This window comes from Melospiza georgiana, chromosome 1 (assembly GCF_028018845.1).
Source record: "Melospiza georgiana isolate bMelGeo1 chromosome 1, bMelGeo1.pri, whole genome shotgun sequence".
NCBI lineage: Eukaryota > Metazoa > Chordata > Aves > Passeriformes > Passerellidae > Melospiza > Melospiza georgiana.
The window spans coordinates 21,373,829-21,387,864 of NC_080430.1; the positions used below are offsets into that span (position 1 = coordinate 21,373,829).

Here is a 14,036-nt window from a genome sequence, read left to right on the forward strand (position 1 = left end):
AACTGAAGACATCAGACTAGAGGACTTTTCATCTCAGTGGTAGAGCTGCTCTTCTGGTGATTGTGTTCTTATTAGTCAGGCTTGAATATCAAGGGCCCATGAAATGTTGACTTTTACTGATTGTCCCAGTTATTACAATAGTTGTACCAAGAGAAACAAATGTATAAAGCCTACTTAGGCATTTGTTCACAAGCTTGTGACTGTCTCCAGAATCTTCTCTCATTTTGCTGTGTAAATTGCAATCCTATATTTATCTATATGGATAAGCACTCAGTAATGTTAAATGGTTGCTTATGGTTCAGGTACCTATGTGTCCTTTGTTTTAAAGACAGAGCTCTTTGTGGAGGCTGCTGGTCTGGCCTGCCCTTTAGTGATGATTTTCCTACAATACTCTTACAGACTTTCCATGGGCTTCTTTCCCTATCCTCTTGTTCTGCATAGTAAGGTGGGGCAGGCAGTGCTTTGAGTGCTCAAATTTTGAATTTTGAGAGAAATTCACCATGGGTGCACTGTTTATTCTTTTCTCCTTCCTGCCTTTCCTTCCTTCACAACCTGCAATTGCACAGTGAACTATGGTGATGCTTTTTTTTAAAAAAACACTGAACTGTCTGATCTGATGGTGCCTTTGAGTGACTGCTTTCATTCTGCTAACAGGTTGTATTTGCCTTTGTTAAGTCATGAGCTTTTTCGAGGATTAGCTGAAACAGGTTACTGTATCAGTAAGTAAATCTCTCCATGTTGTGTCTGATGCAGTAACAGAAATGTGAAGTGCAGAGGAGTAGGTGGACTGGCCCTTTACTCTTGAGCTTCTCTTGTTTATTTGTGACAGTGCACATGAATCAAGTTACTGGGGTGGAAAGAATAGCTTTCTTTTTTCTTTTCTTTTTTGTTTTTCAGCTGAAATAGATACAAGCTCTCAGTTGCCGTGTCCATAAACTAACTTCTTTCTCTCTTCATTTGCAGTTACGCTGTCTCACATCACACAGCTGGTTCTGAGTCACAACAAGCTTACAAGTGAGTATTTTCCTGGGTTTGGACTTCACTGCAGGCAGTTGAGTAACATTGAAAAGTTGACACTGCAAGTTTGATACAGAGTGCAATGACTCTATTATAGAGTGATGCTTCTTATTAGTACTTCATTAAAAGTAGAGAGATTGAGGATATGACTTAGCAGCCATTTTCAACTTGCCTTCACAACTTCAATAAACACCTGCAATGTACAGAAAGATCTGTAGTTCTCAGATCACCGGTTAAGCCAGAAATCCATTTCCTACCATGTTGTAATCCTCACAGCAGTGTTGTTGTTGCTTCTCTGCCAGGGCTCCTCTCAGAGTGCCACACCCCCTTTTATCCCAGCTACCTCCACAGGCTACAGCTGCTGCCCAATCAAGGACATCACAGCTGCAGCCCATTTACAATAACTAGGATTGGGGCAATACAATACAGAGATCACTGCCATACATATATTTACAATACATATATTTAGCCAGGCCCCCACACTACCATGGCTCTGAAGTCCTTATGTTAAGGTGAGGACTTTGGAAATTTTTAACTGTCTCAGAAGCAACACAGTTTGCATTTTAGTGAATGGATAATGAATTTGACTGAAGCAAAGCAAGTTACAACTCCAGTGCATTACATATATAAGCAAACATATATGAGCAAGGCCAACTGAATGTAAGCGTCAGGCATGGTAAAAAGAGTAGCCTCTTTCTGTCCAAAAAATGGTTGTCTCTTGGTCATACTGCTCACACCACCTTCAGGTTGTGGATACTGCTTCCCTCAGTAAAGAAGTTCCTAAGTGAGATGTTGGTGAATAGCATGTCAAGAACAACATAAATATGAGACTTAACTTGGTAGGGGGAGATACCAGACTGACTTTTGCAAGACAAAAGTTTTTATGGGTTTGGGTTTTTTTCTTTGTTTGTTTTTGTGGTTTATCTACCAGTGTCTTGTGCAAACATTCCTGCTTCTTGGTTGTTGAAATTCAAGCAGTGAATTTTGTCTCACCCCTGTTTCTGTGCATCTTCTAAAAAGAAGTGTTGGTCTTGTTGATGTTCTTTTTGTCTGCTCTCTGCATGTGCCAGTGGGTTTCTCTCTAAACCACTCCTCTTTTTGAAACTCAACTGGAGAGATGGAAAGGGGAGGGGAATGGAACCAATAAAGTTGGTGTGTGTTGACAAGAGGCATATTAGGGTGTTTGTGCTTTAGGGTGTATCCAAGAAAATCTTTACAAATTGAGATGGGTCTTAGGAAACACAAACAAATAATAAAACTTAGCCTGTTGAACTCTGCACTGCTTGCTGCATGAGCTGTAAGCTAATATGTGTTATTTAAAACGTGTGAATTAATGCAAAAGTGTCACTGCAGTCTCTGAGCATTTGCAGAGGATTAAGCATGAAGAGAATATAAATATCCCTAGATTTTAGTGCATAAGCACTTCTCTGGATGCAGTTTATTGGGTACTAATGTGTAGTTTAAAGAGTTTGTAGTAAATAAGATAAAATTATGGGCACTTAGTGACTGTGGCTGTGAGAGCTATGAATTAGTTGTTCAGGACCCTTCTTTTGGTAGTGTAGTGCCCTCTAGACTGCCATCTTGCTATTTGTTTTTATCCCATTGTAGTTTTCAAAGAGATCTCAATTTAATTACAAATGTGACCAACAGTTTCCAGCCATCTGGCATATAAATGATGACTGATGGGTGATTTAATGGGCCAGTTAAGGGAGGAAAAATCCCAAGTGCATCACTGTTAAACATGCAGTTCTGTCCATGGCTTAGAAGGCCATGAAGTTACAAATAGCTTGAAGCTGGGACAACAATCTTTTGAGAAGGATTATGATGAATTTTCTCTGGGCATATTGCTGTCTGGCATCTGTTATCAGCCACTGATGGAGCTGGGGCCACCCAGCTAGTGACTTCTGTGTGTTCCCTCAGGCACTACAAGGAGATGGGTGTCCCTGAACTTGAGCTGTTGAAAGCTAGGCAGTTCATTGTACCCAGCCACTGCAGCTTTCTCTGCAGCCTTTGTGGGGTTGCAGGCACCTTGAGATAGCAGTTCATTCTGCACAACTCAGCTCACCAAGGCTGGGTGCCTTAGTGCTGAGAGGCAAGGCTTCTCTGGTGCTGTTTATTTGCTCTGCTATCTCTGAATGGCTGCTTACCTGGCACAAGCATGAAATGAGTTGGAAATGTTACTCTTGGTAAACTTCACTATTCTTTGAGATTTGTAAAATTCTTAGAACTTTTTGAAATCTCACACTTTCAGATTGCCAGTGAATCAGCTTTTCCACTTGGTGCCTTACAAATTTTAACATAGCTAAAGGATGATCTCAGCTGAGCACACAACTGGCTGGGCAGGTAGCAGGGTGTCTGCCTTGCTCTGAGGAAGAGGAGCTAGGCTGAAGCTCCTGCATGGAGACTTGAATCTTGGCTGTCTCACATCTGAGCCTGGGGAGGGCATGTGCTTCAGCATGAGCTCCTCACTGAAAAGCTGAGTAACTAACCCATGTCCTGCCTGCAGACCTGACTGGGGAGGAAAGATACAGTAATAAGAAGTGTCCAAGAAAGATGTGTCCAGGTTGGCTTTAACTATTCAAGAAAAACCCAGAGTGTACCATTTGCTTAAAGCAGTTTTAGCTTTCAAAATACCAGTTTAAAGATTGCCATGACTGTAAGTTTGTGTTACATTAATCTCACCCTTCAATTAATTGCTTTCTCCTAAAGTAGCTGTCAGATCAGCAGGCTGCAAGTACATGCTTTCTCTCAGCCAAGGGATTCTGTCAGCCTTTGTAATTGCTCTGTTTGGGTTTCTTTCATGGCAAGGTAAGACCCTTGCTTGTCCTAAGAAGTAATTCATCAAGTCTGAAACTTACTCTTCTTTCACTAATGGATGTAGACACTTAAATAGACAGCACACATTTTTAAAAGGCTAAATTTCAAGTTCATATTCTCATATCTGACACTGTTGACCTAATCTTTTAAGCTATATAATTAATTGTCTTAGCAGATTGTTCTTAAAATGACTAGGAGGCTGATGGCAGTGACACTTGACATGCTACACTAAGGTCATATTAGCATCTTTTGCTAGTTTCCTGCCATTTAAATGAGTGTTCTGCTAGGTTTTTTTTTGGTGTTTAGAGTAAATATGTCTATCTGAAAGAATAAATAAATGTAAAACGTGGATATGCATATTTCTATGTAAATGTACTTTGTATTTTTGCCACAAAACTATTAAAACTGAGTAAAGTTTCATCAGCAAGTATGAGGACTGCTCAATTAAATCCACTATACTGCTCAGAATACTTCTGTTGCATGGATTTTAGAGTATTTCTAGTGTGCCATTTGTACTTCATTTACGTGTCTAAATCATTCATTATCAGACATACTCAAGTCCACATTGATTTTTCTGGAGCATATTAGGCTGAATTTTTTTTCAGTTATCTGGTGCTGTGCTAATGGAGGAGTCTTGAACTGGCTTTTTCTGCTCTGGGTGACTACTGAAACAGTGGAGTCTGTCCTTTGCTGCTTGGTGAGAGCTACTTGTGCTTCAAAATCAGAAGCAAAACTCTCAGGGAAGCCAAATAGTCGTGATTCTGCAGTCTTGTTGAACCAGGTGCTGCATAAGTGACAAAGCTGGGATGATTCCTCTGCAGGATCTCTGACAATCCAGTAGAAAGCAGAAGGAGAAAGGGAATATTTGTGCTTTTTCTTGGCATAATGTAGACATAAGGGCCAGGGTCTCTATTTGTTATACTGGGTGTTTTTTGTTCCATCATTTAGTAATTTTAAAGCCTTCTATCCAGTATACAGCTGAGAAGCAAAATTCAAGATAGTCTTAGCCTGTAAAGGTTGTCTGATCCTAACCCAGGTGTCTTTTGAACCCATTGGCTACCATCAGAGTAAATGCAATAGAAGTTCTAACAAATGTTTTTTAAATTGGTGGAAATGAGTGGCTGAACATAGGTATCTGTTGTTCAGTGTGGTGGATTAATTTGGGTAGATGTGACCAGGTTGTTTTTGCTCATGTCACATGATGCTAGCTGAGGGACATACAGATCCACCTCCTGCTCAATAGGATAATTTATGAATAGTGGTAGGGAATTAGGGTATCTCTGCTAGAGGGGCAGAGGGGGAGTTTGAGGCACAGGACATACTGTTGTGGAAATCGCATTTGATCAGTTTGGTCAGCCACCAATATTGTTTCTGCATTATCTGTGCAACAGTAGTAATTTTTGGGTATTTATGCTTCTGTTTTAGGTATTTCTAGGGCTGCTTCACTCAAGTTCAGGTGGAATGTCACTGAAAGTTTGCAGCAGTCTTGGCCACCTGCTCATCTGGTGCCTCTGTGCAGGAGGAAAGAGACCTTCAGGTGTTGCTGTAGATCTGCCTGTTCTGCAGGGGCAGCTGCCATGGTTCCTGTGACATTGCTGCTCTCTGCTTCATGCTGGGATAGCAGTGCCAGTCGTGTGTCAAGGAATTTGTCATAAAAATTCTTGAAATCAAACTTAGAGCTATTTTGTTCAGAGCCCTTCAGCTGGAGCTCCTGTTTTAATAATGGTTTTGGGGAACAGGCTGGAATTGCAGAGATTCTGAGAATCCAGGTCAGGGAGAAGAAGGGTTATATATCCCCAGGCTTGTCTGTTTTGAATCTGGATCTTGCCCCATATCGTGCCAAGCACAACGAGGTGGAGCTCTGGGACACAGGGTGAAATAGATCACCTGAGTCAGGATGAGGATTTTATTCAGAGCTGATGGTAGGGTTTGTCTATCACATGTCTTGAGGGCTCAGGGGGTTTTGGAGTTTTATTTATTTATTTATTTACTTTATTTGTAAATTGATTGTACTGGTACAACAAATGGATACCTTTGACTGGAAAAAAGTACCTTTGCAGGCTGAAGTCAGCAGTTAGGTTAGGTTTCATTTTTGGTCCCCTTGTGCTCCACTAGATTTATGAATGAGAAAGAATTGGTGTAGAACTAGCAACAGAAAAAACTCAGTTTCATAAAGAATATGCTCTATTAGAGCATAAAAATGTGGCTTAAGCCTTGTCTGCTTTTTCTTAGCAGAGCAGCTTTTGTGTACTATTTTGCCATAAAGTGTGAAGGGATACTGAACCTTATGGAATTTAATTAGGTCAGCTAGCTCAAGGTATTCTCCAGCCTCTTAGAACGTATACAGAATTTCACATCCTAGTATAGGATGGGAAATCCTTCCTTGGCATGCTGATGAAGTTTTGACAATTAAAATCCATGTATTATATTGTGAATAGGAAGTGTGTTTGAAGAGGTTTCAGATGCTCATTTTGTCTGTTATCACAGCCAGGAGGGCACAGAGGGGAAGATGTGGCTGGAAAGCAGGCTGGAATATTTAAGGTTACTTCAGCATTGCCATCAGGTGTCATCAGTATGTGTACAACTCTTATGCTGCCAACCTGTTTTGTTTTCATTTATTTTGGGATGTGCACTAAGTCTTTGACTTGTAACTGCTATGACAGTTATTTGCCTTGGCTGCCAGTGGTGGTTAATTAACATTGCAATCATTTGAAGAAATCAATGCAGAGATTCTGTGTCTGCGGGTACCGGAGTGTTCCCGCTGCCGGTGCCGTACCGTGCTCTGTGCTTTGCCCAGTAGAGGTCACTCTTTGAGCACATTTAGCATCTTTTCCCGGGAAGCCGCTGGTGTTCCTGGCAGCTATTCATCCCGCCTGCTCGCTGATGGTGCTCAGCGACTTCGTTTTGCTCTTCTCCTCAGTCTCCTTAACCTCAGGTGGTCCTGTGCTCACTGGCATCATATATTCATGTGCTGTCTGTAAATGATCTCAGAATTTTCCTGCTATTCATAGCTCACTCCTGATGGTTTCTATATCCTTTTGTTCTGGTGCTCTGATTCCTTATCCAGTATTATCAAATGATTAAATAATGAGAGATCAGGAGCAACTATTTTTTTACTCAAATCTCTTCTGTGTTACCTGATGTCATGTTCTCTGTCCTCCTCTACCATTCTTCTGATGTGCTGTCCTATACTGTTCTGTGATCTTTTCACTGCTTCTCCCTTGATTCTCATGTAATCCTTTAGTCATCTTTGGTCCCTTCCTTTTTGTGGGGCGATCCATTAGTTTTTTGCTGCTGGTTCCCATTTCCAGACCTGAATTTTGTTTGAGTTCACTATGTGCTCGTGTCAGAATGGCTGTGTCTCATTGATCATTGTTCTTTTGACAGCCATGTGGTCACCCTTTATCATCACTGTACATTTTGCTTTCTTTCAGCAGAGCAGTTCAAAACTTTTTTTTTCTGCTCACATGACTTACTGCTTCTTTGCTTTGCCATCTCCTAAATTGTTTTTCTCTCTGTGTGTGACCTGCACAAAAGCTTGTCCTTTCGTTGCTTTTAACCCTCTTGACTGTGTCCTTGATCTTTTTTAGCACGCTGCTAAAATATCTTGGTTTAATTTTTACATTAGGATGTCTCCTTTCTGAGTCACCTTTCTGGCTGTAGTCTGTACCTGGATCTATTGGAGGTAGTCCAGAGACATCAACACTGCATCTGCCTGTCCTGAATTCCTTCCCAGTCTGGCTGCTTTGTGTTCTCCAGTCTGCTGAAATGTGTGATGGTGTCTCCCACTGGTATTGTCTGACACTTTGCATCTTGCCTGGTATCAGGTTATTTATATTACTAATTTGCTGACTTCTGGAAGGAATCAGATGACCGTGTACTCTTTAGTCTTTGTTATTTCTTGTGTTCTCCTCTACTATGCTTCTGCCTCTGCTTCCTTCTGGTAAGTCATTCCATGCTGTTGTCCTGACACAATATAACAATGGGGCAGGCAGTGTCTGCAGGGTGAGACCAGGGCTGTGTCCAAAGCACAGGACTTGTGCCTGACAGTGTCTATCAGCTGTGTGTGGGAGAGATGCTTTAAGCTAGCTGTAAGCCTTTCATTTTTTTGGTATGTTTTGATTTGGTCTAACTTCCCATTTCTGATGCAGGGATCTCTAATGGGAAATACCTTCCTGAATGCAGTACACAGGAGGATGTGAAAAGGAGATCCCTATACATATGCCTTACTACATTTGTGACATCTGGGTTCTACTCAAATGTGTTGATTAAATACCTTGTTAGCTTTTTCTTTTCTTCCTAAAAAAACCCCCAAACCTTTGGTTCTGAGAAAATACAGATGGTAGAGCATTTTAATCTTAAATGTATATAATATCAACTTTGCTTCTTAGAAAATTTGGGGAAATGAAACAGAATAATGTGTGAAAGAGTTATGTGCTGAAATGGTATAAGGATACATGCAGAAAGTGCCCAATTTATGCACAAATTAAATTGTGAAAGTTTGTGCTGTATGGCACCAAAGTCAGTTTTGCCATAAGTAAAGCAACACTAGACACAAATCACTTGTCTTGAACATAATTCTTCAGATACTTTTTTCTTCTTTTACTAAAAGACACCTGCAAGCATATTAAGTCCTTTTTTGAATTCTCAACATTTTCCAACATGTTACTGCAAATTACTTGTGTCTTCCTCTAAGCCCAGTGGCTTAAAATAGCCCTGATTTTTTTTGTGGAATCCCCATATCATTCACCATGTTTATATTCTCTATATAAATCCTCTTGCCACATACAGACTATTTTGCAGTTGGCATTTTCAAAGGAAGTGAACATTGCAAAAGTGAACTCACCTCATTAAAAACATTAATTTTGTATTACAGAATTTACTGTCTAACAAGCCAAGGGGAATTTTTTGGCTTCTAATATGGAAGGACTGACACAAGAAGGTATATTTGGTGTAGATTGAGGGGAAACTGGATTTAATTTTGTACTTGGTTTTGTACTCTTATTTTTTATGTGTTCTTTCAGTAGTCAGGTGCATTGAAGTGAATAACTACACAGCATTTCCCTTCAGACTGCTCACCCTCTGCCCTCTTAACTTTTTCCATTCCTGTGGCATAACCTTTAGGGTGAAATCATTCCCTGATCTTGATGTAATGATGGCAGATGTGGTGACTGGTTGCCACCAGTATTATCTCCTTAGCTGGAAATGAAATGTACAGTCAGCTGAAGCCTGGGTAAGCTAACAGAGGGGCACAGGGAGGACTCTGTGCCATACAGGCCTAAGAGGTGGCTTTAAGTGCTGGGTGTGGGGAGCTCCAACTAGGAAGGAGCTTAATTCATTCCCAGTTCTGAGAACTGGAGCAAGAAACACATGTGCTGACTCTGCTTTTGAGCAGTGAGCTTTTTTACTGCAGCCTCTTCTGTGAGTGTGTTTAGAGGACAGGCTGGTGTCCCCACCTAGCAGTGTCAGCACAGCAGTCTGCAGTGCTGAATGGGGAAACACTCAGTTGATCCAAGCTGCAGTGAGAAATAGTCCTATGTGTGTTTCTAAAAACATTTCAGTGCTGTAAAAAGTTTAAACTCCAAATACTAGCTAATAAGGCAAACTGAAATCATGAAAATTTTTTTAGACACACTGAAAGCAGAATTTTGTAAATAAGCACTGCTGGGCACACAGGTAGATGGACACTTGAGTAAGAGGCTGAAGTGATCTTCAACTTTTGAGGGTAATCTATAGTAATTGTTCAAGGGCTTGTGTGCAGGATATCTTTGGTTAGTTCCTTTTGTAAACTGCAGAAAACAAGTTGAATAGACTGAAGTAAAGAGAATATTGAGGAAGGGAAAAGTGAACTTACTGAACGAACTTCGGACGGGTTGCTTTATCTAAAGCCAGCAACTGTGCAGTCGTGAGAAACTATGAAGAGATCATGCTTAAACAGTTCAAACACCTGGAAGAGACTCACTGGCATTTAGTGATACTGTTTGCATTTGATGGAAGCCTAATATTAAATCTCAATACTATCAACTAAAGTTCTTTTGTCCTGCAGAAGTTATTTCTCTTAACCATCTGCTATTGAAATATCATGACACACAGATGATCTGACCTGCAATAAGGGTACATAGCCTGCATTCTTCAACTTTGTGGATGGTGTACCTCATGGGGTTTTTTTTCTCATGACTTAAATGTAAGACAGCAAGTGTGTGGGCTGAACTGTGCACTTCTCACAAAGCAGTTATTGAAGATGAAGATGCTGTGGTTGACCACAGTAATTTGAAAAGCTCAGCTAACACTTTGTTCTCTTCAAAATTATTTGCAGAAATGAAGTACTTGTTTATATCCACATTTTTTACGTATCCTTATTCACACCATTCTCTAATACTGTTAAAAATGCTAAAAAGCATCAGATTTTTGTGAGCTATTTTGGTGTGGTTTCAGTTCTTTGCAGTTAGGTGATGTATTTTCAACATAGTAATCCCTTCCTAACCTCAGCCCCTGGCTTCTAGGATTTCTCTCCAAATTCTGACATCCTAAGCTCTCTTCTCAGAAAAGAACAGATTTATCCTTTCTCTTCACTAGATGTCACTTGATTCCCAGTGTCTTCTCAGTCTTTCTTGTGCTCACTGCTCTTCTCCTTAGACTCTAGCTTCTAAATGAATACTGTTTATTGACAAATTGAGCTATAGTGTAATTTAAACATGTTCATAAGAACAGTTTAATATCTGAGGTTCTTCTGTGGATAATTGAAATAAAAAATCCCTGCTGGTTTCTGGAAGGAGCTGAAGATTAAGGAGACAAGTTTGTTTTTAATGTTTTCAGTGGGAGGAAGATTAATATCCATCTTTGGAAGAGTGAAGGGAGGGCAAAAGGGGAAACTTGAACTACATAGTGTGTAAATTAAGTACTGTATGCTTCAGTTGGGATCAGGATTCTCTCCAGTTAGCTGCCAAATATGATATCAGCATGCCTATGAATATTTAAAAGGAAAACTGTTGTGTTCTCCCTCTGCTAATTCCTCTTTCATTTTGGTGAAGCTGATTGCTTCTCTTTCTGTATAACAGAACCCTTGTCAAATTAATCTAAACATGACTCTAGCTCTGTGAGTACAGTTATACTGGATGCACAGAGTGCATTATATATTTAGTATTCTAAATTCTTCCTCCCCCATGAAATGTGAGTAACACTTCATGTCTTTATGACCTTTACACTAAGGGATCCTTACTCATGAAAGCTTCCTGTTGATGCTAACTGGATTAGCAAGTCCACAGAACTGAGTTTATTATGTTGTAGAGCCCTCAGGTTTTACTTCAGTCTTAAAAAGTGGGTTCTTGCTCTTGGCAAGAAATCTCTGCTTGGGATCCACAATGGACTGATGGGACTCTGAAAGGTCTGCATTGAGTTCTCTTTACCTTGTATGACTCTTGACCAGCTTTCCAGTGGAACAGTTTAATGAGAAACTGGCATAGTTGCATAAATCTCTCTTCTGTCAGGTACTGCTATTTTAATAGCTCTTTTGGATAAATATTCCCTTAGAACCTGTAAAGGTTTGGAGTACTACTGAACATCATGTTCCTAGGTACTGCAAAATTACTTCATTAAATAAAGAAATATTCTGAAAAAGCTAGGGATTCTGCAGCTGATTGCATTCTAAGGATGTGATTGCCAAAGAAATTAATCTTACTTTAAAAAAATTAACATTCTTATTTCTCAATGATGTCTGATTCAAAAAACATTGACTTGAGTTGGAGGCTTTCTGTAGCCTTTGGGGTCATATTTATTGAGGAGATTGCAAGCCAATTCATGCACAATTTTTTGCATAATCAGGTATTACAGATAGCACTTTCCAAGCAGCAGTGGGACAATGTTTATTTTGGATATTCAGTGTTAGGGGTTAAATGAACTGAAATGTTTAATGCAGTTTCTGTACTGTGTGTTCTTCTCATGGCGACTTATATTTTTACTAAATCGTTTCACTTATTCAGTTGAGTAGTCTATTGACCCTTCTAGTTGGTTTTTTTATCATCTGAAGTTCTTATTTAAAATGTTTTTTATTTTAGTTTCAAACTGTAAAGGAAATTTTGATACACATCTTTTTTACTGAGAAATATTTAATTTAGTGTCTTTACTAAACAAACAAAAAAAAAGCAGATTTCATCTTTTGGATAAAAAGAAGTAGAAACTTAATTTTGCAGACACCTGAGTTTGTTTACTTTTGAAGTTGTAAGGATTGCTGTTGTTTCCCGGGGATTCACAGATGTTTAAGAGAAATAATCTTGGTGACCATTTTCAGAAATAATGACTTTTTGAAGCCTGTGCATTTTCAGCTGCCACTACAGGAGGAATTCTATTGAGACCTGTGTGAATGGCAAAAGAGTTACTGAGTGGAACTAAAGGGAAAGTAATGAGCTTTTTCTTATTTTCTGTTTTCTGTGTTCTTCATCCTTTGTCAGAGGTTGGGTATAGAAAAGGAGCTGGGTTTGCATGTCAGTTCTAGGTAGTGGTATGAGAACCTCTTGACTTCCTGCTTTATGGGAAGGGGTTGCATCTGAGACAGGTGATTCCAGGCTGCTGTCACTGATCTGGATGTTTCTAGTGAGTTTCTCTGCAGGATCCAGCTGTCCTGGATGAAAGATCCTTCTAATGCAGTGCCTGCTCTCCAGCTGAGGGCAACATCAGACCTTTAGTAAAGATCATGTCTGGTGTTGGCTTCTGGCTCTCATGCTGAAAGAGAGCTTAAGGCTCAGATCCAAGATACTCTAAATGTGGAGTTACATAGTCATTGAATAGTAGAATTTAATCTTTCTTATCTGTATTTTGGAAATAGTTTTGTTACCTTTGAAACAGCTGCTGGTTGTATAGGAATAAAATGTAATAATTTGCCTTGAGTAAACTTGATGAGAACTTGATGTTTTAGTGCCTAAAGGATTGTCACTAACTTCAGGGCAAAAAGAGCATAAATGCTTTGAAGTATAACAAGTTGCCAATCCTTATTTCCAGAAACATGAACAAAGTCCTCTACATCCTTGTGGGCAGCCTATAGACCCTGTCTTTCACTGTCAACCAACCCTTGAAATCAAGGTGAAGCCTACAGCTGTCATAGGGAATCACTGTATGCGGTTTCCAGCGTTGAACAAGGGGAAGCTGTTCCTGGTCTTGTGAAGTGAAACTTCACATGAATGGGGCTTCATGACGTGACTGAAGCTTCGCAGGAGAACGCAAAGGCGCTGGGCTGCCAAATTTTCCTGGTGTTTGCTGAGGGGGAGTTGTTAATGACACTGGGCAGCAGATGGTCTCAGGAGAGTTGTTAAGACACTGCCGATCGTACTGTAAACACGTGGGTGAACAGAACCAGGATGCTGACAGTTCACTCTCACAGCTCATCGTGACAAGGAGACTCGAGTGGAATTCAGCATTGCCAGAACATGAATGTCTCGGGATTTGGCAGTCAGCAGGCTGCCGAGTGTATCTGGGAAGAGTTTTGCAACATAGTAGTGGGATGGTAGTCGGGTGGTGTGAAGTCCAAAACAGAGAGCACGATATGCCTGGTCAGCCTTGCTTCACTGCCAGTGGTCTTTGGACCTGAAGCTACTGATCCTGTGCAGTTTAGCTACAAGATCAGTACAGGACTTAAATTCAGTCTTCTAATTTTCGTTGAATACAAGATAGCATTTATTTGTATTAAAAATGTATTTGAATTGTTGAACCAGAAAATAAACTATTAGAAAAAAAGTCCTCTCTTCCCTACCACAAGCCTGGTGTTGACCTACTCTTCTCTTCTTCCTTCTCACAAAATACCTCCAGGCGTACCAAAAAGTACAGTTGTGGACTGGGGCTTTTCATTTTGATTTAACAGGGTAAGACACAAAAGCATTTCATTTAAATCCTTTGCTAAGTATTTTGTCTTTTTCTCATCTCAGCCTGCTTACCAATGCAGATTTTAGTATATCTTGAAGAAAACAATGATATAAAGTATCCTAAGTGTCATTCACAACATGAAATACAGTATGTGGGGATTAAACAGATATATCAGGAGACAGTGTTATATCTGTATTGGTCTTCTATTATTAAAGCTTTGACTAAACTAAAACCCATATTTTCTAGTACTTTTGATTCCTAGTCTTCATAAATGCAGTATCTGAGAAGATCAGAAACATGATTTGCCTGTCTGTTGCATCTCATCAAAGTCAAATTATGAAGTCTAATTT

At 39.9% G+C, this 14,036-nt stretch overlaps 1 protein-coding gene across 1 annotated transcript in view; it reads left to right on the forward strand.

The window, feature by feature from the left end:
* RSU1 (Ras suppressor protein 1) overlaps nt 1-14,036 on the forward strand; it is a 102,101-nt gene that overhangs the window by 6,412 nt on the left and 81,653 nt on the right. The window contains exon 3 of the mRNA XM_058029099.1: nt 964-1,014. Within this exon, the coding sequence (XP_057885082.1) occupies nt 964-1,014 (51 nt within the window). The remainder of the gene's footprint in view (nt 1-963; nt 1,015-14,036) is intronic.